At 41.3% G+C, this 21019-nt stretch overlaps 3 protein-coding genes across 3 annotated transcripts; all 3 read right to left on the reverse strand.

The window, feature by feature from the left end:
- Window positions 1-4388: 4388 nt before the first annotated feature.
- Window positions 4389-5497, reverse strand: LOC106940948 (trace amine-associated receptor 13c-like). The gene is made up of 2 exons (XM_015023842.1): window positions 5328-5497; window positions 4389-5214 (listed from the first exon to the last, which is right to left on the reverse strand). Exons 1-2 carry the CDS (start codon window positions 5495-5497, stop codon window positions 4389-4391), a joined length of 996 nt encoding a protein of 331 aa, XP_014879328.1.
- Window positions 5498-8266: 2769 nt separating this feature from the next.
- On the reverse strand, window positions 8267-9701 carry LOC106940943 (trace amine-associated receptor 13c-like). Its single transcript, XM_015023839.1, has 2 exons — window positions 9192-9701; window positions 8267-9086 (listed from the first exon to the last, which is right to left on the reverse strand). The coding sequence occupies exons 1-2, from the start codon at window positions 9359-9361 to the stop codon at window positions 8267-8269; spliced, it is 990 nt and encodes a 329-aa protein (XP_014879325.1). The 5' UTR covers window positions 9362-9701.
- A 340-nt stretch (window positions 9702-10041) lies between these two features.
- Window positions 10042-20143, reverse strand: LOC106940941 (rubicon like autophagy enhancer). The gene is made up of 13 exons (XM_015023837.1): window positions 19364-20143; window positions 19164-19272; window positions 18708-18844; window positions 18541-18605; window positions 17540-17579; window positions 17379-17456; window positions 16467-16587; window positions 16291-16352; window positions 14972-15125; window positions 14724-14814; window positions 12649-13578; window positions 11614-11691; window positions 10042-11458 (listed from the first exon to the last, which is right to left on the reverse strand). The coding sequence occupies exons 1-11, from the start codon at window positions 19432-19434 to the stop codon at window positions 13481-13483; spliced, it is 1026 nt and encodes a 341-aa protein (XP_014879323.1). The 5' UTR covers window positions 19435-20143; the 3' UTR covers window positions 10042-11458; window positions 11614-11691; window positions 12649-13480.
- Window positions 20144-21019: the final 876 nt, after the last annotated feature.

Consider the following 21019-nt stretch of genomic DNA (forward strand, 5'->3'; position numbering starts at 1 on the left):
CCCGAGGCGTCCGTCTCCCTGACTTCACCTTTCTGTGCTGGTTTATAAACGTTTTCGCTTCTCCATTGTCTCCCCTCCTCTGGTCTCTACAGATCACCATTGACGCTCCTCCATGGCACGTTGTCAAGCCTCCATTGGTGGTCATGTTCAAATTTGAAATACTTCATTGACCCCAAAGGAAAATTGAACATAAATCCTATGTTGTTTTTATGCTATGCGTTGCTAGAGATGCACCGATCCAATTTGACGCACATTGGGCAAAAAAGTTTTGATTCTGGTTTAATTGGAGCTTTTTCATTTCTGTGATGAATTTGAAAACTGACCTGTTTTCATACTTACCCTTAAACATTTTTTTTAGTATTTGCTTTAGAACTGAGATGGCTCGTTCTTCTAGTTGTGAATTCAAATGTGAAATTAATATGACCACTAACCCTATTTTGTGTATACTTGTAACATTTCAACAAACATGAGCATGAAAAGTATGAGAAGTACTTTCATCCATTGTCTGGTCTTGACACCATTGTTTTTGTTGTGAATATATAATTGTACATGTAAATTCATTTTCTGTCAATATGTTGTTTGAACAGATCGAGCAATTTCTGTTGTACCAACATATTATTGGCCAACGATCCTTGATGACAGCTGGTCATCAAGGATTTTTATTTAAGTAACTGAAAGTAGCTTATCCCTGTGGAGTTGTGAGCGGCGCTGGTGAATCTATCCAGCGGTCAATGAGCAAGAGACGGGGTCACCCTGGACAGGTCGCCAGTCGTTTGCAGGGCAACACAGACAAACACACCAAGGAGGATTTAGTGAAACACTCCAGGCCAGGAATCGGACCCAGAACCTTCTTACTGCGAGGCAACAGTGCTACCAACTCCGCCACTGTGCAGCAGCCCCCTTTATGCAAGAAACATGGACAAATGTCTGAGTTTTTTGTTTTTTACTGGTTTAACAGCTATAGTTGTACCAGTGGCCTAAAACAAGGGGCTGGGACACTAAAATATCACGACTCTTTCAGAAAAAAAAATGTTAAATGATGACTTTGAAAAGAATTGTTCATATTTAACTGATGAGATGCCAGAAGCCTAAAAACTTAAAGTCATAACAGAACTTAGTGAAGAGATTGCATCATGTGTGCTGGCTGCGTCATGCTGTGTATCCTGAAACATGCTAACACCTTTGATTGCAGCGGCGCCTTGGAGATCATACGACTAATACATAGAGGTGTGAAGAAACCCGTCTAATGAGGCTCAGCGAGAAGCCATTAGGAACAAGTAATTGGCTACAAAACATGTGTTTACAGAGAAGCATTGTTAATCTCACTGGAGTTGTGTGTGTGTGTGTGTGTGTGTGTGTGTGTGTGTGTGTGCGTGCGTGTTACGGAGTCGTTAATGGCCAAAGGATAATTCTGATATGTTTTTAAAGTTAACTTCCGTTGATAGACATGGATCTATGGCAATGAAAGTTAAAGCTGACTGCTCATTAGGAAAGCACAACAGTTCAGTTTTAACAACCACAACTCAAGCTGCTTGTTCTGAACTGTTTGTGAAATTAAAGTTTGTAGCTGTCATGTAATATGTGTGTGCTACAACACAAGATTATCTAATGTGTTTCTCTACTCTGACCTAATTATTCATCATTTTTTGGACTGAACCTCCATCTTGATAATTCATTCGTTACAGTTCGTTGATAGGGACACAATTACATTTGTGGGACTTCACAAAAGTTTCCTCTGCCTGATTCAAAATGGTTTGCTGAGTTCAGTGTTTTGTAAAATCAGCTATTGAGCTTTCTATCATCTTACAGTGCTTTTCACTCCTCAAAAACAAACTTGGAGCTTTGCTTTGATTCTTTCATGCAAACCAAACGCCTGACCTCATCCTCTCCAGGAGGCTCCGCAGCTTGGTGGTTTGAAACCCGAGGGGAAGCACTGGTTCCGCTACCGGTCTTCTGAATAAACTGGACACCACAGACGTTCCTGTAGGTCTCAGTTCGATCACTGGTTGTTCATACAGCTCAACACTTTGAAGGTTTAAAAGTCAGAGGCACATTGTTACAACACCTGTTTCACTTTGTTGGTAGACCTGCTGGACTGTCCGGGTGTTTTAAAGAACAGGTGAATTTGGTGAGGTAATCAATGCGTACCTTTCAACTCTGGGCAGGCAGAACAGGGCCTTGATCTCGGACAAATTTCATGATCGCAATATGACAGGGATCTGTGAAAGGTCGGAAAAAAGCAAGTATCCAAACCAACTGGATGTGTGTTTGTTAATGGCTTTGTTGACCCACAATGCGGTGGCATTGACCGCCTGACTATTGGGAAGTGGAGATGTTCCAGAGTCTCCCACCGAAGGCAGCAGGATGGGACATCATGTGGCGTTCTTGTCCGCACCGTGAGGCCAGGCATTGTACTACAACGCAGCTCAGCGAGGCTCACAACTAACCTTTACGAATCCTTAGCGTAGATGAGGATTGCAAGATGCGCTCAGCAATCTGAGGGGATTGCAAAATTGAACTACAGCAGTTGATGTACTATAGCTAGGCCCTTCCTCTGATGTTCTGTTTGCAGATGGCCTTTTGCTATCATGTGGGGAGAGATGGCGAGATTGAGTGGGTAAGTCATCATAATGAACAGGACTGTTAATTCAGGTGCCTCAAGAACACCTATTCTGGCCAAGCTGAACAGCGATGCCTCAGTATGTTTACCTCAGTTAGTCATAACTGCAGTCTAATTATCTGTGCTTTGTCATTTCAGACTGAGTGCAGTGGAGTTTAAAAGTATAAACTTTCTATGTAGGCATATATGTTTATGTCTTGAAACGCCAGTCGGCCATGACAGATGGCCACCGGGCCGCGCTCAGCTGTTGGTTTCTTCCTGTTCAAAGGGAATCTTTCTCTCCACTGTCGCTGCATTCATGCTCAGTCCGACTCTGAGGGATTGATGGATTTTCTTAGGTACCATAACAATGTGCTGCTTAAAATGTGCCGACTGCTTGTACAGTGCCTGGAAAACATTTAATGTCTCAAATGTTATTAGGAACGATAGTTTGTATATTTTTATGAGTTTCTTGTGTGACGTTCAGACCAAGACAAAAGTGCTATTTCAGCAGTTTGTGGCACAGAAAAACAGGAACGCTGCAGCCTGTGAAGAACTGCTAACAGGTTAAACTTGCTGGTGTTCAGAGGCCGGAGAGGTTTGGTGTTTCATCCTGTGACAGAGACACTAATGGCTGAAAATAAAGAATAAAAGCATCTTCTGTTTGGTTCTTTTGAAAATAAACACACTTCATTCAGAAACTTGACATTTATTTGACCACATTTTATCTCTGTCATTATTACATTTTAACACATTTATAGTTTAGTTGGTTTCCCAATGTTAACATTTCAGTTTGGGGTTTATCAAATATTTTTTAAATTTAATTAAAGGAGTGGAGAATATGAAATGATTTGTTAACAGGCATTACAAAGACAAAGAAAGCACCGATTCAGAGATTCAACATTAACAGAGTTTAATCTCTACTATTGTTGGAGCATAAATGTCAATTTCTAAGGTGGTAAATGAAATTAATCAAACTTAAGCTGTTGGACAATTGAAATGTGACATCATTATAATATAACAAGAGATTCAACAATAAATATTCATATTATAAGTCAAGACCTGAGGACAAAACTACAGTTCAGGGAATCTAACCTGCAGCAATGCAGAGTTATATGGGACCTGGATGTTTCTAATTGAATAAAAAGTTTATTTCAGTCATTAGAAACTTAAGACTTGACATCGGGCTAAAAAAAAAAAAAAAAGACTTCAGACTCAACTTGCATTTATAAAACAAAATTCACATTTAGCTTTATAATGCAGTGATGGGCAATCAAACTCAAATGTCTGCTTTTGTGTTGCTTGACATTTGTGTACAAACACACATTGGAGATTCATTTTAATTTCATTCCACTTTGCACAAATAAAGCAGACACACGTTTCCATATATTTTGTGAGTTTGTGTCTTTTTTATTTAATATATCAGGCTTTTCGAAAGGTTTCCATGTCACACAGCTTTGGGCTGCAGTGGATTTGAGTTGGCAACGTAGCAGATAATGCGAATGTGCCGGGTAATTAAGAGTGAACAAGAAAAGCAGGAGGACAATGAGTCTAGTTGTAGGTATTTTTTATTAGAAAATAAAAAGCTCAGTCTACTGTTGAAGCAATAACATCATTTATGTTTGCTTTTGTCTCTTTTTTTGTGAAAATTAGATGTAAATGACGAATAAACAATTTGTAGGTAATGACATTATTTTGAGACAGAAAAAGGCAATAGCCGCACAAATTCAACTTGAAATTGCACAAGCAGAGCACCGTAAATGACCAGAGCCGCCAGGCCGAAGCTCCCCTACAGCATGCTGGCCTCACAGGAGCCAGGCTGCAGTATCTGCAGAGTGACGATGACCTTCACTGCTTTCCTGAACCAGGGGTAGAACAGGGAGTAGATCACAGGGTTCAAGCACGAGTTAAAATAAAAGAGAAAGAACAAATAAGGCGTGGGAGAAGTGGTCGTCAAACTGACCTCAACAAGAGTGTAGCAATAAAACGGACAGTAGCACATCAGATACACAAAGACGAGGATACCCAGCGTCCTGGCCGCTTTCAGCTCCGACGCTTTGGCCCTTCGCTCCTTTCTCTCCCCGCGGAGCTGCAGTCTGGCGGCTGCAACGTGAGAACGCATGGCGCGGGCCTGAGACACGGCCACCGCAAACACTCTGGTGTACAGCACTACGATGATGGTAACCGGGATTATAAAATTCAGAACCAGATCGACGGTGGCCACGGCATAGTTGATAAAAACCATGCACTCTCCGGAACAAGAGTTACTGCTGCCCGGCCTCCTCAGCTCGTCCTTCAAATACAAAACGCTGTAGAGCGCATACCAGAACCAACACCCACAAACGCAGCATTTCACTCTGGCCGCGGACATCCTGGTGGGGTAATGCATGGGATCACAAATGGCAACATAGCGATCAACCGATATGAGGATGATATTTCCGATGGAAGCGGAGACAACGTGAGCAACCAAGTAACTGTACAGAACACACAGAGCATCTCCGAGGAACCAGCATGCTTTGTTTCGGAGGACTTCCAGAGGCATCAACAGGAGACCGACAAGGAAGTCTGACACAGCCAGAGAGAGGAGGAGGATGTTAGTGGGTGTGTGGAGCTGCCTGGAAGGAAGACAAAAATATCAATAACTAACAAATCCAAGAGATAAGTGGCTAAAATTTTAAATTTAGGTATCCGTAGGGTGCAAGAGGTGATTCTGAAAGATGCTTCTTGCCTGAAGTGAGAGATTGAGATGATGATCAGCAGGTTGAGAGTGACGGTCAGTAGAGAGACGAGCAGCACCATGTCCAGGATTACAGCTTCAGACCAGAGACGCTCCGGCTTCTTGCAGGAGTTGTTGAGAAGTTGCGGGAAACAAAGTTCAGTTGAGCTCCGGGTCTCCATCAGCAGGGAGATGAACCTCTCTGACCAGAACCGTCTTCAGTGCTGCAGATTTATCACGTTCCTCGCTGCCTCCCCATTGTCATTCCTGTAGACACTCCTCTCCAGCTGCGTCTCCATTACAAATGTGTGCAAAACTTTGTCAATATTCCTCTAATGTTGGAGGGGAAAAAAACAAAACACAATTTCACTGTTCCCATTAAGAGTCAAAGTGGAGGCTAAGAGGGGATGAAATACTCCAACGGGTATCGACTACACTATGCACCTAAGTTGTACTTTATTACTACATCTGAAATTAAAGTAAATTATCCTGTACCAACCAGATAGGTTTACGTTTACATTTTTGTTTGTGTTTGTTCTGTTCATAAGCGAAAAATCAAATGAAAATTTTAATTATGAAAAAAAAAAGTCAGACAAGAAGAAGTTGGTTCAGTAAAAAACATGCCGTACCGTTCTCCTCCTACCACTTCCTGTCGTCTTCTGCGTGACTTTTACGCCAGTGGTAACATCCAGATGTTGACCACGACTCGCGATGGGGGAAAAAGAAGGGTTCCCATTTTCAGTATAGCAAAATATACTAATTTCAATATTGCAGAAAAAAAACCCCTCATCCTTACACAAAGAAGAATTTTTTTCAAAATTTGCATGATTCTATTAGGCAAATTTATGTGCAGAATTCCAATTTTGGGTCAATGGAAACACAACTTCTAAAGACATGCAGCTTTCATTGTTAAACTATATACATATATACATGGGGCTGGACAGTGGTGCAGTTGGTAGAGCTGTTGCCTTGCAGCAAGAAGGTAAGAAGGTTCTGGGCTCGATTCCCGGCCCTGGTCCTTCTGCATGGAGTTTGCATGTTCTCCCTGTGCATGCGTGGGTTTTCTCTGGGTACTCCGGTTTCCTCCCACAATCCAAAAAACATGACTGTCAGGTTAATTGGCCTCTCCAAATTGTCCCTATGTGAGTGTGTGTGCATGGTTGTTTGTCCTGTTTGTCTCTGTGTTGCCCTGCACAGACTGGCGACCTGTCCAGGGTGACCCTACCTGGAACATTTGCTGGAGAGGCACCAGCACCCCTTCTGACCCCACTAAGGGATAAGGGTGTAAAGAAAATGGATGGATGGATATATATACATATTTTTGCCATAACTGTTGTTCACACAACCTCACTCGCTGGCTGCGTTTCCATTGACCATAAAGTTGCACAAATTGATAGTACTGAAATAAATCTGCATAACATAAACATGCCAAGTGTGGAAAAAGAAAACTCTTTTTGATAAGTTTTGGAGCTGGGATCAGCCTCATTGAAATATACTTATTTCGTAAAACTGCAATAGGAACACTTTTTTTCGCATCATACGAGTTGCATGATCAACTCTCGGATGTTACTACTGCCGAAAACATGGAAGAAGACGACAGGAACGGTTTGTTTTATTTGGACAACGTAGCTGGCTGAACCGGAGCTCTCTCAGCATTGCACAGTTCATAAAAAGTTGTGTGTCATTCAGACTTGTTGAATCCATAACTATTCTGTAAAATTAGCGGTTACAATTTTCCCCAAAATAGTGCATATGTAGCGGCTCCTATTTATAAGAGGCAACGTCTTTTCTGATGGCAGCCATGATGAGTGTATTTCATGTAACTTTTTCATAACTTATTTCACGTCACGTCGTATTTAATGGAAACACTACAATTCCTAAATTGTGTTCTTTCAACATTAGCAGGATACAGACATTTGTGCACATTTGTAATGGAAAAGCAGACAACGATTCACCACGTTGTCTTTTGGTTAAATAGATTACACAAAACTGATTTAGTGTAGGTTAGGGCAAACTGTTCATATTATTAAATTGCTTTATTTGTAGTTCTGAACATGTTTAGGTTTATAGTATTTTTAACCACTTTTTGTCTTGCTAACTTTGATGTTCCTTTCTACAAATGACAAACTATGCAAAATTAGGCCAGGACATCATTTAGCGACCGCTAGAAGAGCAGCAGGTGGAGGGTGTGAGGAACCTTAGTAGGTTTGCCATATACCTTGATTTTCAAGTCAGTTTATTGTGTTTTCAAGAAAGAGAAGGAAGCAAAGCTTTTTCACTTTAATCGGTAATGAACAGTTTTTTTTTTCTTTTTTTCAATTTCTGTGAATAAATACATTAAACTTTTTAATAACATTTTCAGAAGAACTTACTGGAGATTTGGTTTAGTAAATTTATAAAAGTTTAAGCAGATGCAGACAATGACCACATAGATGACACAATGAAACAACGTAGAAAATGATGAAGGATTTTTTTGTGATGCGCCTGAATCGTACTGAGCCAGAAACATGCAGGATGCCGGCATCTAACAGCGCTGTTGTTGAATGTAATCACACGCGCCATGCATGTGACTATTTTCTCCATGTGAGAAAAATCTGAAGGTTGTTCCAAAAAAAAAAAAAAAAAAGTTTTCCACAAAGGATTCAACACAAATTTTACCCTACAACTTCATGGCGAGACTAATTTTCTTTGACTTCTTTGTATTTGATTCTGACATGTTTGTGATGTGAAGGAAGGAAACCTTCAGCCTTAAAATTGTGCAGCGCTATTAAAGTATTAATGATATGGACGTTGCTTATTGTCACTTAAAAAACAGTCATGAGAAGATGCATTTTCTTAAGAACCACATTATGATTATCAGTTGTTTGTTATCAAATGTGTTACAGCATTTTATTTTTATTTAGCGGTGAGCTTATGGTAGAGACAGAAAAACTGAAACACGTCTTTCAGTGTCACTGCAGTACGTTGGCCTGACAGGATCCGGGCTGCAGGATTTGCAGTGTGACAATGAGCTTGATCGCTTTCCTGAACCAGGAGTAGAACAAGGCGTAGATCATGGGGTTCATGCAAGAGTTAAAGTAGAAGAGAAAGAACAGAAAAGGCACAGAGGGAGTGTTAGGCAGGTTCACTATGACAAGAACGTAACCATAAAACGGACAGTAACACATTAGATACACAAAGACAACAACTCCAAGGGTCCTGGCTGCTTTCAGCTCCGACTTCTTCGACTTCAGGCCCACCGACAGCCGCATGGTCACGGCAGTGGCGTTGGAGCGCATGGCACGGGCCTGGGACACGGCCACCACGAACACTCTCACGTACAGCACCACGATGACTGTGACCGGAAATATAAAATTCAAAATTAGATCAACAGTGCCCGTTACAGCGTTGACCACAATGGCGCACTGTCCGACGCAGGAGTTAGCCCTGCCGAGGTGAACCAGCTCGTCTTTTAAGTAGAAGACGCTGTAGGTGCCGTACAGGAGCCAGCAGAGACCGACGCAGCACTTGGCTCTGGCTAAAGTGATCCTGGTGGGGTAGTGCAGAGGATCACAAATGGCCACGTAGCGGTCAGCTGATATAATGATAATATTTCCGACTGAAGCGGAGACAACGTGAGTAATCAGGTAACTGTAGAGGACACACGCGACGTCCCCGAGGAACCAGCAGGTTGTGTTCCTGAAGATTTCCAAAGGCATCAGCAGGAGGCCGACCAGGAAGTCTGACACAGCCAGAGAGAGGATGAAGACGTTAGTGGGAGTGTGGAGCTGCCTGGATGAACAGAGACAAAAAAAACAACAAAGGACCAAATTATCAAAGGTTTCATTTTCAGTCCACTGAAATTGAACCGTTTACTCTCTAAAAACGTGTTTTTGCCTGAAATGGGAGACAGAGATGATGATGAGCAAGTTGAGCATGACAGTCAGCAGAGAGATGAATAAAGTGACGTTCAGGACGACGCCCTCAGACCAGGCGGGTCTCGGCTTTCTGCAGGAGGTGTTGAGATGTTGTGGGAAGCAGAGTTCACCTCTCTCCTTGTTCTCCATCTTCACACGTCCACAGCTCCTCTGATCTGCCAGCGCTGTACTGCTAATTTAACGTTTTCTTAATCATCCCTCCCCTTCTGGTAACGTCAGCAGGGAATGTTTGACTCACTCTCCCCTCTTGCTCTGCTAGTCAAATTAAAGTTTTGGTAAACAAACTTAAGTCAGGATTTTCCCTTGTCTACTTTTTATGGCACAGAAGACGTCCGGTTGAATCTTTGATCAGCTTTTATTTCAAACTGAATACACATTGCTCAGACAATTGGAAATTAACCTTAGCCCATCTTGCACAAAAAATGGGTAAAATTGAAATGATAAAAAAAAAAACATTTTCTATTCACTTGCTTGTTTTTCAACCCTCGAATCATTTATTTCTCTCGTTAATTATCAGCTGCTTTCTAGTTGCCAAAGAGCGTTCCTGTCAAAGTTGTTGGCCAGGATTTCCTCTCAGCCTGTGTTTTCAGTGGTGCTACTGAAGGTCATACCTGTATATAACATTGTTATTTTATGTCACTTTGTTGCTGTTACTGTGGTTGCAGCAGAAGATTCACGCATACAAGAGTCTGTTAGCGTGTAAGTGTTTTGCAACCGTTAATAAAGCCGAGTTATAAGAGTTATAAAGCCTTATACGAATATAAGGCTCGTATATTCAACAATACCTGCTTTGCATTTTAATGTCTTTATTACAACCTTTTGTGGGTATAAAAGTCAAATCTGTGTTCAAAAGATTTAATTGAGCAGCAGAAGCTTTTAAATGTCCGATCATAGTCAGATCCCATTCCAGTGCTCTCTGGATAATGGGAACATTTACGTTAGCTGACCGGTACCGTAGACGCGGTGGTACTGGTCCAATGAACACCGTCCTTCTCCGTCTGGAAAACCTCAGTCAGAGCTGGACCGTGTTCCCTGTATGTCCGAATGTGTCCGTTAAGATGATGGAGGACGGACCACTCTGTGTGGGAGCAGAGGATCAAAGTTGATCTTCGGAATAAAGATCTTTGCTGGTGGGAGCCTGGTCTTCGGTACCCTGATTGTTTATCCCGTCGAACGACAGGCTCAACTTCTGTAATTGTCATTCCACAATGGGAAGCTGTCCACCTGGAGAATCCTAATGCCAAATTGTGGAAATCTGGTCACATTGGAAAGCCCGAGGATGAGCCACTTCTTCCTCATGGTTAGGTTTCCATCCTGCAGTTTGTTCGATGGGTCTGCGCATGCCAGGTGTAGCTCTAGGTCTCTTTGGAGTGATTTTGACAGGTTCTAGAGAGAAAGGCCTGCCATCAGTACATCTGCTGAAGGTCTCTGAGAAACAGGGGTGACAATGTCATCAGGACTGGGACCTGCAGCTGCTGATAACTCACTCACCTCTATCAGGGTCTGTCACCTATTCTTCGTTTACTCTCCGCTTGGTGGTCCGAGTTTCTTCTGGCCCAGGTGGACGCTACGTTAAATGGGTTCCGCCAGTCTTTTCGGACGGGGCTGAACCGTTGTAATTCAGAAAGAGCAGGAAAGTGCAGGGGCAAAGCCTGACCCACGTAAGGAGGCCTTAGTCCTCATGGCAGTAGTCACAGGTTCAATTCCCTGACTGGCCACATTTGCCGCATGTCTTCTCCCTCTCATTACCTTCTTTCCTGTCGGAAAACTTTCAAATAAAGGCCACTAGAGCCAACAAAAGCTTTAAAAAAAAGAAAGAGCAGGAAGTATAACGACCATAGAGAAAACGTCAGAGGGTTGGTAGTTTTCTGTGTTACTGCTGAATATAGTGGACTGTCTTAATTATTTTGTGTAAGATTCAAACCTTCAGTCTGAAGGCTGTGTGTCGTGGTGCGTTCTGGAAAACCCGTCTCTGCCATTCACACTGCTCCTGTAGTCCGCATGCTACAGTCGCTGGATTCTGGGGCGGCGTCTTCGTTCTGGTGGTTTCTGGTAGTTGCTCCATTCATCACTGTTGCGATGCCCATAGTATTTGTTCCTCCTAACCAGTGATGTATAGTCTCGTCGTCCGTTGGCAGTCTGGTGTTGAAGTTCCCTCTGGACGACACATGGTGGGTTTTGCTTGGTTCCTTCTGTGCATTCTGTCCATCTTTCCTCTTCATTTTCCTTATAAAACATGATTAAGGCACGATTACTTCTGATTGTGGTTATAAGTCACTTATTTGGATTAAAAGGTCAAAAAGGCCAGCAATGTGGCTGTCACTAGCCAAACACACAGTCCGACAGAAGCAGCTGCCGGATGCATCAATGCCCTAACACACCTGTATCAAACCGCTGAATTCCCTCATCATCAGTCGTTCTTCTTAGCAGCAGCCAGTCAATCATGTAATTTAGGTGTCCTGACGAAGAGATGCGTTTAAGGTTTTGTAAACACGTAGTCGGGTCTTGTTGAAATCAAAAATCTCCGCCACATTGTTTAAAAAAATAATTTTGTACACGTGTGATCGGTTTCAGAATAATTTATCCGAAGGGACCAGCACAAGTACGCTCCGTTGTTTTAAATTGACCAAACCCATAGGGGGCAGTGTAACACAAAGCTAAAACCTGTCAGCCAATCAGATTGCTTCAAAACTTCCAGACTTCCAGTTGGGAATTAAATATGGCGCCAGGAGTTTAACTTTGTGGACAGATATGTTGGTTAAACTGATATTAATTATTTTATTAGAGTATGAAGTTATTAAAACAAGTATGTGGATATGCCGGCGCATTATTTGTCACAGACACTAAAGAAAAGTTATTTTTCTCATTTTACAAACAGAATTTCCTCAGATCTCCACTTCAGTCTGAGCTTTTACTGTTAATCACTTAGTGATATTAAATATATAAAACATACAAACTGAACTAGAACAAAAGTTGTAGGTCAGTAGCTCTCATACTGAACGTGGACAAACGTGCTCTGCAGTTTGCATCAGTCCAGCAAGAGAACAGGCTGTTTGAGCTGCATGATAAAAACTGATGCAGGAACGAGACACAACCCCAGGTTTATTTTTTTATGCCTTAGTCATTGTTCATGTCACTGTAGTAGTTCTGTTAATTTTGTAGTTAACTGAGCTATAAAAAAAAAACAAACATAAAACTGGCTGTGAAATTTCAGAGTAAAAGCAGTGTGCAGGTTTGGTGGGGGTAAAAAGTTAGATATCAACTCTTTACTTAAAATGCAGCTTGTTATCTGGATGATGAAACTGTTAAAAGTTAAGAGATATTTCCAACCCAAGTGAAAAATGTTGGCAGCGATTGCATCACGCTAGTGTTTGTCTGCATCCTGTCATTGCTGACATGTTTTTTTTTTTTCACACCTTTAATTGTAACCACACCTCAGAGGCTGAGACGACCTCGTCTGACGGTAATCCATGAAGGTGTGAACTGAACTTCCATCAGGAGAGTTTCACCGGCCGTTCAGAGGCTAAACGGGCTGAACAAAAACACATACTGGGGTCTACTGGGGCCTGTGTGTTTGTTTCTGTCTGTAAGCAGATGAATTATACACAATACATCCAGCTAAACTTCTCTCAACCGTCACTGATCTTTGGAGAGATGAATGTTTACACCCAGTTTTAATTGGGCTCATTAAGCAAGACACAAAATAAACTTCTGTGGTACTTTTTTGATGTTTTCTCTCAAAACTTCAGAGAGCTTTTCAGTTGGTATATCTATAGAGTTGTCAAGTTATTGACATTATTCCCAGAGAACTTCAGAGTTTTTGTCCTCTGATTAAAACAAAGTCAATCTCAGATAACATCTGAGTTTGTTTTCACAAATTAATATGTGAAACTTTGCTTTTGTCATTTTCTCGCAGAATTGCTGATGCTTGTTTGGATAAAGCCACTGGATGTCACAAATACTATCTGCTTCCGGTGACTCAGTGATAACACTGATAAAAACAAGATTGTCTCAAATGTTTAATATTGGAAGAAAAATGTGACAACCATGTAGGAGAAGGAACTCATTCGTTTTAGGGCAAATAAATAAACAAAAGTATTTCAAAAGACAGCAAATTACAGCTGTAAAAAGATTTCTAAGTGCAATGTTTGAAAGTGTAACACTGATAAAGGGGACAGCACTGAATTAGGATGACATCCCAGAGAGGTGTAGTGGTTCCCAGCAGCAGATCTCTGTTCGTGTCGCACTTCATGACTTCGTCTGGACTTTTGTTCGGGACTGGATCCGTGTGCATTTCGGACACCTTTTCCCCAGGAAACAGTCTTTGTGAAAGCAGGTCTTGCACACTGTGAAGACAGAAAACATGTTGCATGTGAATGCACAATCAGGAGTGATTTTAATAAGTAGCTATGGCTTAGATACATCTCAGTGAATTGTAAAGCCTGGTGGCCGATTTCAGATTTAGAGTTTTTGAACGGGTACCAATAAATCCCATGAGCGTTCCCTGGAGAATGTAGCTTTACCTTAACTTTCACATTTCCAAGGAAAGGATAAGGCTGATAAACCAACTGATATTTCTACACTCCTTGAGAAATTCAACAGAGCAAGTTTCCCGTAATCTTCTTAGCTTTTTGTTTTTCAATCAAAGTATTGCTCTCTCACTTTCTTGCAGTTTGAATGAACTTCAGGCATGTTGCAGATGCCCATCTCCAGCAGACAAGAGGCGTCGTCAGTCCGTCGCAGGGCTGGTCCTCTTTAATACACCTCTAGTTTGTTTGCCTAGAAAATCCGGTTCATTTGGGGAGGCGTGAATGTGTAATCGAATTCTGATGCGGACCAAAAAAGCAAACTCTGGTCCGCCTAAAAACGCAGGCCTCGGTTCGGGTGAAGTGAACTCCGGCACGGTTCGAAGGCCAAACCGAACACCGCTCCAAAAACAGGATGTGGACTATAGCGCAGAGCATTCTGGGTAAATACAACCAAAACAAGCATGCGAGTCCAGCACTAGCGAGAGAAATGGTTTGTGGTTTGTTGCCAAAGACTAAAGAGAAATCCTACAGCTGTTAAAATCTGACACTGCTCCTATTTTGTCTACATTTCATGAAGAAGAAAGTTGCGCTCATGTCTTCTTCAGAGGTTTTTGCACCGAATTCCTTCAGTAGTAGTTGTTGCAGCGCCACCACAGGCGAGGGGGAAAACAAGTTTGGCTCGTTTGACACAGTGCAGTGTGAAAGTGAACCACACCAGCTGTAAATGAAACAAACGTTGCAATGTTGTCCCTGAATCAAACAGAGTCTACTTGACCTTCAGGTGAGAAAACACCCGTACTTGTCGTCTACTCCACTCAGCATTAATGTCCATATTAAAGAACGCTGATGCCACTTTGACCTTTGACCTTGTAGCTTTAGTGTGTAGATTAGAAAAAATATTTCCAACTGCCCCGTCATGCTTCAGGACTAATGCTTTGTTAGGTTGTGTTAATCATGCTTACCTGGACATCGCTGGCATTTGTCTTTCTGAAAAGGAAAGATGATGTCCTTCGCTCGACAGAACTCGCAGATGAAGCCTCGGCCCCTGCACAGCTGCAGGGAAGAGGAGAAAATATCAGAGAGTTTGATCTGAGCCCAACGCTGCAATCGTCACTTCATTCTTCACACTGTAGGCAAGAGCAACAGCACTGGTGTCCAGATGGACGGACTGACTGAACTGTCGTCCAGAGTGCAGCTCGGTAAGACCAACCTCACAGTTGTCGACGTGCTCCACGGCGGCGGTGAGCAGCGCCCGGGCCTGCGCCACCAGCTGGCCCTTCTTCACCCTGTAGAGGTCTTCCATGGAGAAGAGCAGAGGCTCGTCCAGCAGGTGAGCAGGAAGTGGCTCAAACTCGGCCAACACCCTGCAGCAGAAACACAGCATCACGTCAAAAATGTTTACAGGCAGCCAACGTTTCAGCTGAAACGACACATTTAGCCGCTGTGCTCCGGTTCTCAGTATCACACATGTGAGATTTAAGTTATGTTGGTTTGAGTTTTGATGAAGTGATTCTACTTTGCGTCACTTTTGCTGCCTGATTGCTTCTTCAAAATTAAAAAAAAGCAATAAACCAGGAAGTGCATCTTCCTGAAACAAAAATAAACTCCTCCATATGAAATTACTAATTTAAAAACTCATAAAAGAACCATAAAGTCAATTTGTTCAAAGAAACCACAAAAATGTGTAAAACTCCATATTTCTGTTAGTTTCATGTTAAAATGAAATTACAACAATGACAGCGGAACTGGTCTCTTTTTCACTTTCATATATCACTTAACATTTCCTCTCACCAACACACACACATGCTTCTGTTGTATATGTGTTAAAATCAGGTTTGTTTTAAATTAACGCTGTTTGTAGAACCCCCAAAATAAATTAAAACTAAGAAAAGATAAAAGTATTAATAACTAAATTATCATTCTTCAGCCACAGCATTCTTTCCAAAAATATGAACGTCTGTTAAAAAAGAAAACTACAAATGTATTATTGTACATTCCTTTGAATTTTATATATTTCTCTAATTTTATTCCTTAGTTTAGTTTTGTTTGTAATTCTGAATACGTTTCTGTGCTTTTGTTTGGAATAAGACTGGACTTAAAAAATTTAACTATTGTGTGTCTCATGAGCCTTTACTTACTCCAAAGCAAAAGCAAAAGTTTTATTCATTGTGCAAAGAAACCCAAGAAATGAATAGAAGCTCAAAAGTTTGCGATTCAGTTGACTTGAGGGAAACAAATGGCATTTTCTATATGAGATGGAAAAATATCTGAAATATCAAGTCTGTGTTTATGTAGAACCACAGCATGTACAGCCACTATCGACCCTATTTTAGGGTTGCATTTGGAAAGGGAAGACATATTTTTGAGAGAGGAGTGAAAAAGGTCATCTAAACATGAGACACCACCATCAAACAGAGTTGGTTCCCTCGGGTTCCCTCTTCGCTCATCTCGGCCCGACAATCATTCTTCAGCCACTCACACCTGGATCATGAAAATCAAAGACTTGCTTTACGTATGTCCATATCGCACCTTTCAGATAATCTGCAGGCTTTCAGCAGCTTCCTGATCCCGATCAGCTGCTCCCTCAGCTCCTGAGGGGGACAGATGAAGACAGACGGCGTCTCATTTTTTAATGTGTAGCGTCTCCCAGCATTTGTGCGATACATAGATATGTGCATACGCTTACTAACGCCAAAACGACTCACCCTGAACCTGTCCAGGTCTTTCACTTTGCTCCACAGAGCCTTTCCCACGGAGCTGAGGTCAAACAGAGGCTGAGACCAGACCGAGTCCAGCAGCTGCTTGGAGAAGTCGCTCACAGAGTACCTGCAATGTTCAGACCAGTGTAACAGTTTTTAACACACTCTGTTCTTGAATCCAGAAAATCTCAAAGAAATTTGAGTTCTTTGCCAACTGGGTTTTCACAAACCACCAAAGCTGCACATATTTTTAAAACGCTGATTGATCATTCTACCACTTCTTTATGTCAGATGGTTGCCATTTGGGGGGGAAAAAAATGTAGTTCATGTAATTTCATGTTTTCATTTTAATAGTTAAGTTTCTACCTGCATTTGGGACGTTTAGAAGCTTCAGTTTTGTTACCTTATAAAAAATAAGAGCTGATCGACTCAAACACGTCAGAACCACAGTCGTTAGAAAAATGCTTTAATACAAAACATTCAGAACATGATTTGTATTCAGATGTATTAAAATAATAGATTAGCAGTTTTAAGCATTTTTTTTTTTTGGTACCGAAGCCGTCGACTGAAAAAATTATGAAACTGGAGAGTAGTAGGAAAATGTAGCAGAGTGGCATAACTAAAGTCTATGGGGGGGGGAAGTTAAATTTATATCAAAAAGTGAAAACACCAGTGTGTTTTTCTTTTTGTAGCAATATTAAAATATCATGCTTTAGATGTAACTTTTAGTTATAATTTTTTTTAATTAGATAAAATTCAGTAAAACATTCAAGCCCCACTGCTCCAACAATATTAATAAATGCTTCTTCTAGAATCACAAATGTCAGATATATCATCAGCCAAAGCAGTCATTCATTTCAGTACTTTGGCTGTGACACATTGTTATTATTACTAATGTTTATTTGTTTATTTGTTTACCTGCTAAAGTCCCAGTTGGACAGAACTCGACCCGGAATGACTGCCTCTGATCCACTGTGGCAGCAGTCACAGAAATATCTGTCAAAGAAAATCAGAAATAATTAACAATGACATCATAGTAATAATGACAATAAAATACTTCAATAACATCTTTTGCGTACCTTCCCAGGTATTCACAGTGCCGCAGTTTCTTGATGTATCCTGGAAGCAGAAGAAGAACTCAGACTCAGTTTTCTACCAATAAACTTGAACATTCGTTTCTCAGTTAGCACTAAGTTGGGGTTTGATTTTAGTTCACTGCAGCTGCTGAATTTGAATTGGTGCCACATGTAAAAAGCTACATACTGATAACCATAACGGTCCAGTCCTATAGTTTCTCTAATTACTATCATTTTTTTATTTTTGCAGTATTAGAGCACCACATTTCTTGCTAAATTAAAGTCTTGATGTCATATAATTTGGTAATGTAAATATAAGCAGTTATTATGAGCCTCAGCTGTTCTGAGTTTCTTATTGTGAAGCAGGAAAAGCAGTGGTTGAGTTGCCCTGCTGTGTTGACAGTAGGGTAAATTTTAGTCTGGCTGGATATACAGCCTTCAGTTAGAAAAAGGTCCAACTCGTTAAGCTGTTTAGATTCAGATATTCAGCTAATAAATGACACATAAAAGACAATCTACAAGCTCGCACTGTGTTCAGCTGCTAGCTAAACGTTAGCTGCAAACACGGCAGAAGTTAGCCTCTTATCTGTGCTAAAGCTAAAGGCAGTTTGATCAAACATGAAGTGGATGATTGTATGGAGTGTGAAAATATTCATGAGGCCTTTGATCTATTTGTAAAACAAGAAACACAAGCATTTGTGATACATTAGCATTAGCTTAATATCTGCAGAATATGATCTAGTGTAAGCTGGAATTAATTATTCATCACATTTTTGTGGATTGGTGAAACTTCTGCTCTATTTGTAAAAAAATAAATAAATAGTGAGTCTTAGTTTTCCCAAAATTGCTAAAATGTTGTTCTTGTGTCATGAATTATACACGCTTCGCAAGCTTGATGCATTGTCGCACTCCTAAAACGTGTGTGCATCACAGTTAATTGTTCTGTCCGTCAAACGTAAATCCCCAAAATGTAAATGTCTGAATTGGTTGTCGTCGACACTCACTGGGCTCCACCTCTGTCCCACAGCCCGCACACAGGTAGTGTTGTAAGGCTACCACCTCACTCCGTCTAGAGCAGGAAACAAAAAGGTTATTTAACATCCAGTCACATTTCCCTGATAGTTTTTTGTTTGTTTTTGACATTTTCTGTCTGCTCAGAAGGGGTCATGACCTTTGTTGTGGCTGGATAGAGAAAATGATCTGGAAACTGGGCGGTGCCCAGTTAAGGGTTCCCCTCATCCTGGTCCTGAGTCGGATCTCCTCCGTCAGGCTCCCGGTCTTTACCTCCACGCCTCCAGTACCTGGTAACTAATGGAGACCAATGGAAGAGGGGTCATAGTTTATCTATAATCCCATTATAACAACTAAGGCTTCCATGCAGAAACTCATGGGCTATGAAGACGTAACAAATCCATTCCAACACAAACTGGAAACAAAATAACTAAACACAAATCAATAGTGACTTTAAGCATAGATGAAGGAACTCGGAACGTAAACGAACCAGAGTTTGACTAAAGCGGACTAAACAGGGCTGGTGTGCAAATCTTTATTTAGCCAAATTTTGATGCTCATGGTCGGTTTGCAAGGAAAAAAACAAACAAACTTTTCGGCTCTGCTAAGTTTTCACCTCTTGCAGTGAACTGCGGAGGCTTTGCCGTCCTCTCCGATGCACGTGGGAAGGAAGCCACTTCCTTTTGAACTCCAGCACCAGCTGCTGGGCCAGCCACTCTGCACTGCTGGCGAAACACCACATGATACACATTCAGAGACACTCGGTGGGTCAAATGTGTGCTGTGGATTGAGCTGTAGATGAAGAAAATGTCTTACTTTCCGATCAAATCTGGTGTCATTGTGCCGACCCCATAGTCTGAAATTGAAGCACATGATTTTTTATTCATAAAACAACAGTAAAAAGATGAACCGACATGTAACACAGGGAGTTATGTTGATTCTCTATGTTTGGTTTTATATTTAAGATGTTTGCATGTTGGTTCCGTCTGAAAACTGATCATCAGATCAGATGAATTTATTGCATATTCACATCATGCTGCAGTTCCAGTTTCTGCTCATACATCTGTTAAGGAAATAAGAGCAACGATATCTGATCATTTTATATGACGGGGAACTGCGTTGTGCAGCAGCCTGCGACGTGAGCCGTCATTTAGAAATAAAAACATCGAACACTTTGAAACTGCTTGTCACGCCCTCCTGAGCTCCAAAACTCAAAGTTATTCCAAGAAAGTTGGCCGTGAGTGGTTTGTTTCTGGAACACACTTCTGACTTGATTAGTATATGGTGTTTGCTTTTTTAGCAAAAGTACAAACAGAACAACAACTAAAGCTGTCTTTCAACCTAGGCGTAAACGAAAGTGTGTTCCTGTGAATCTTACAAGTTCAAAAGGTGGATAATTTTTTTTATTTTTTACAAAACCTTCTGTCGTCACACCACAAGACATGTGAGACAAACAAAAGAAGTCATGCACATAGTAAAAACAGGTTTGGGTTCTATTGCGTTCCGATGAGAGTTTGTAAAAGGGTGGAGCCTGCAGGAGTAGGAGGTCTGACGGACAGGCTGAGGACAGATTTTTATGGGCAGCACACCCACCACACCCACCGGTTTATCTTGATTTCTTACATTAATAGGAAGGTCTAAAAGTTCCCAAAGAAATCATAACAATACCAAACAAAGAAATTATTGGCAGCATGGTCCTAAGCTAAAATAAGGATATTCTGTTTAAATAAATAAATAAATTTATGGGATTAATAATTCACAAAAAAATCTGCTTATTAAAGGGATACATGAGCATTTCCTACAAAACTGAGCAATCAAAACCAGTTCTGTCTCGCTGATGTCTCCCCCTGCTGGTTAATAAGCAGAATACACATTCACCCTGTTTATGGATTCTGAATGGATTCATCAAGTCTTAGTTGGAGTCGGTGGAACAGGTTGTTCTCAAACTCTTTTCCCTGGTCATGATGTAACTTTTCAGGGTAGCCAAAGTGGGAATAAAGTCATAAAAACTCTTCTCAGCTGCCGTTTTGCCTGAATTGTTCTCAGTTGCATAGGCTTGTGCAAAGCCAGTAAAATGATCAACCAGAACCAGAATGTACTCATAACCACCTCTGCTTGGCTCAAGGTGCAAATAATCTACAGAAATGAGCTCAAAAGGGCTGCTGGTTGTTATTGAACCCATTGGTGCTTCTGAAGCTCGTTTGGTTGTTTCTGCTTGACACAACTGCACTGACAGATGACATAATCTTCAATGTCATTTTGCATTAAAGGCCAATAAAACCTCCCTCTGGCAAGCTGGATGACTTTGTCAGCACCAACATGTCTCATGTCATCATGCAGCGTTTTTAACACCGTTTGCTTCAGTTTGCTGGGTAAAACCAGCTGTTTTCTGTTCAGTCTGTCTGTACAACACTCCCCTGTCCAATGTTAGTCTTTTCCACTCATTTACCAGCCTGCGTGTCTCTCGACCCA

This window comes from Poecilia latipinna, unplaced genomic scaffold (assembly GCF_001443285.1).
Source record: "Poecilia latipinna isolate Pla-1442-1.1 unplaced genomic scaffold, P_latipinna-1.0 Scaffold3427, whole genome shotgun sequence".
NCBI classification, from domain to species: Eukaryota; Metazoa; Chordata; class Actinopteri; order Cyprinodontiformes; family Poeciliidae; genus Poecilia; species Poecilia latipinna.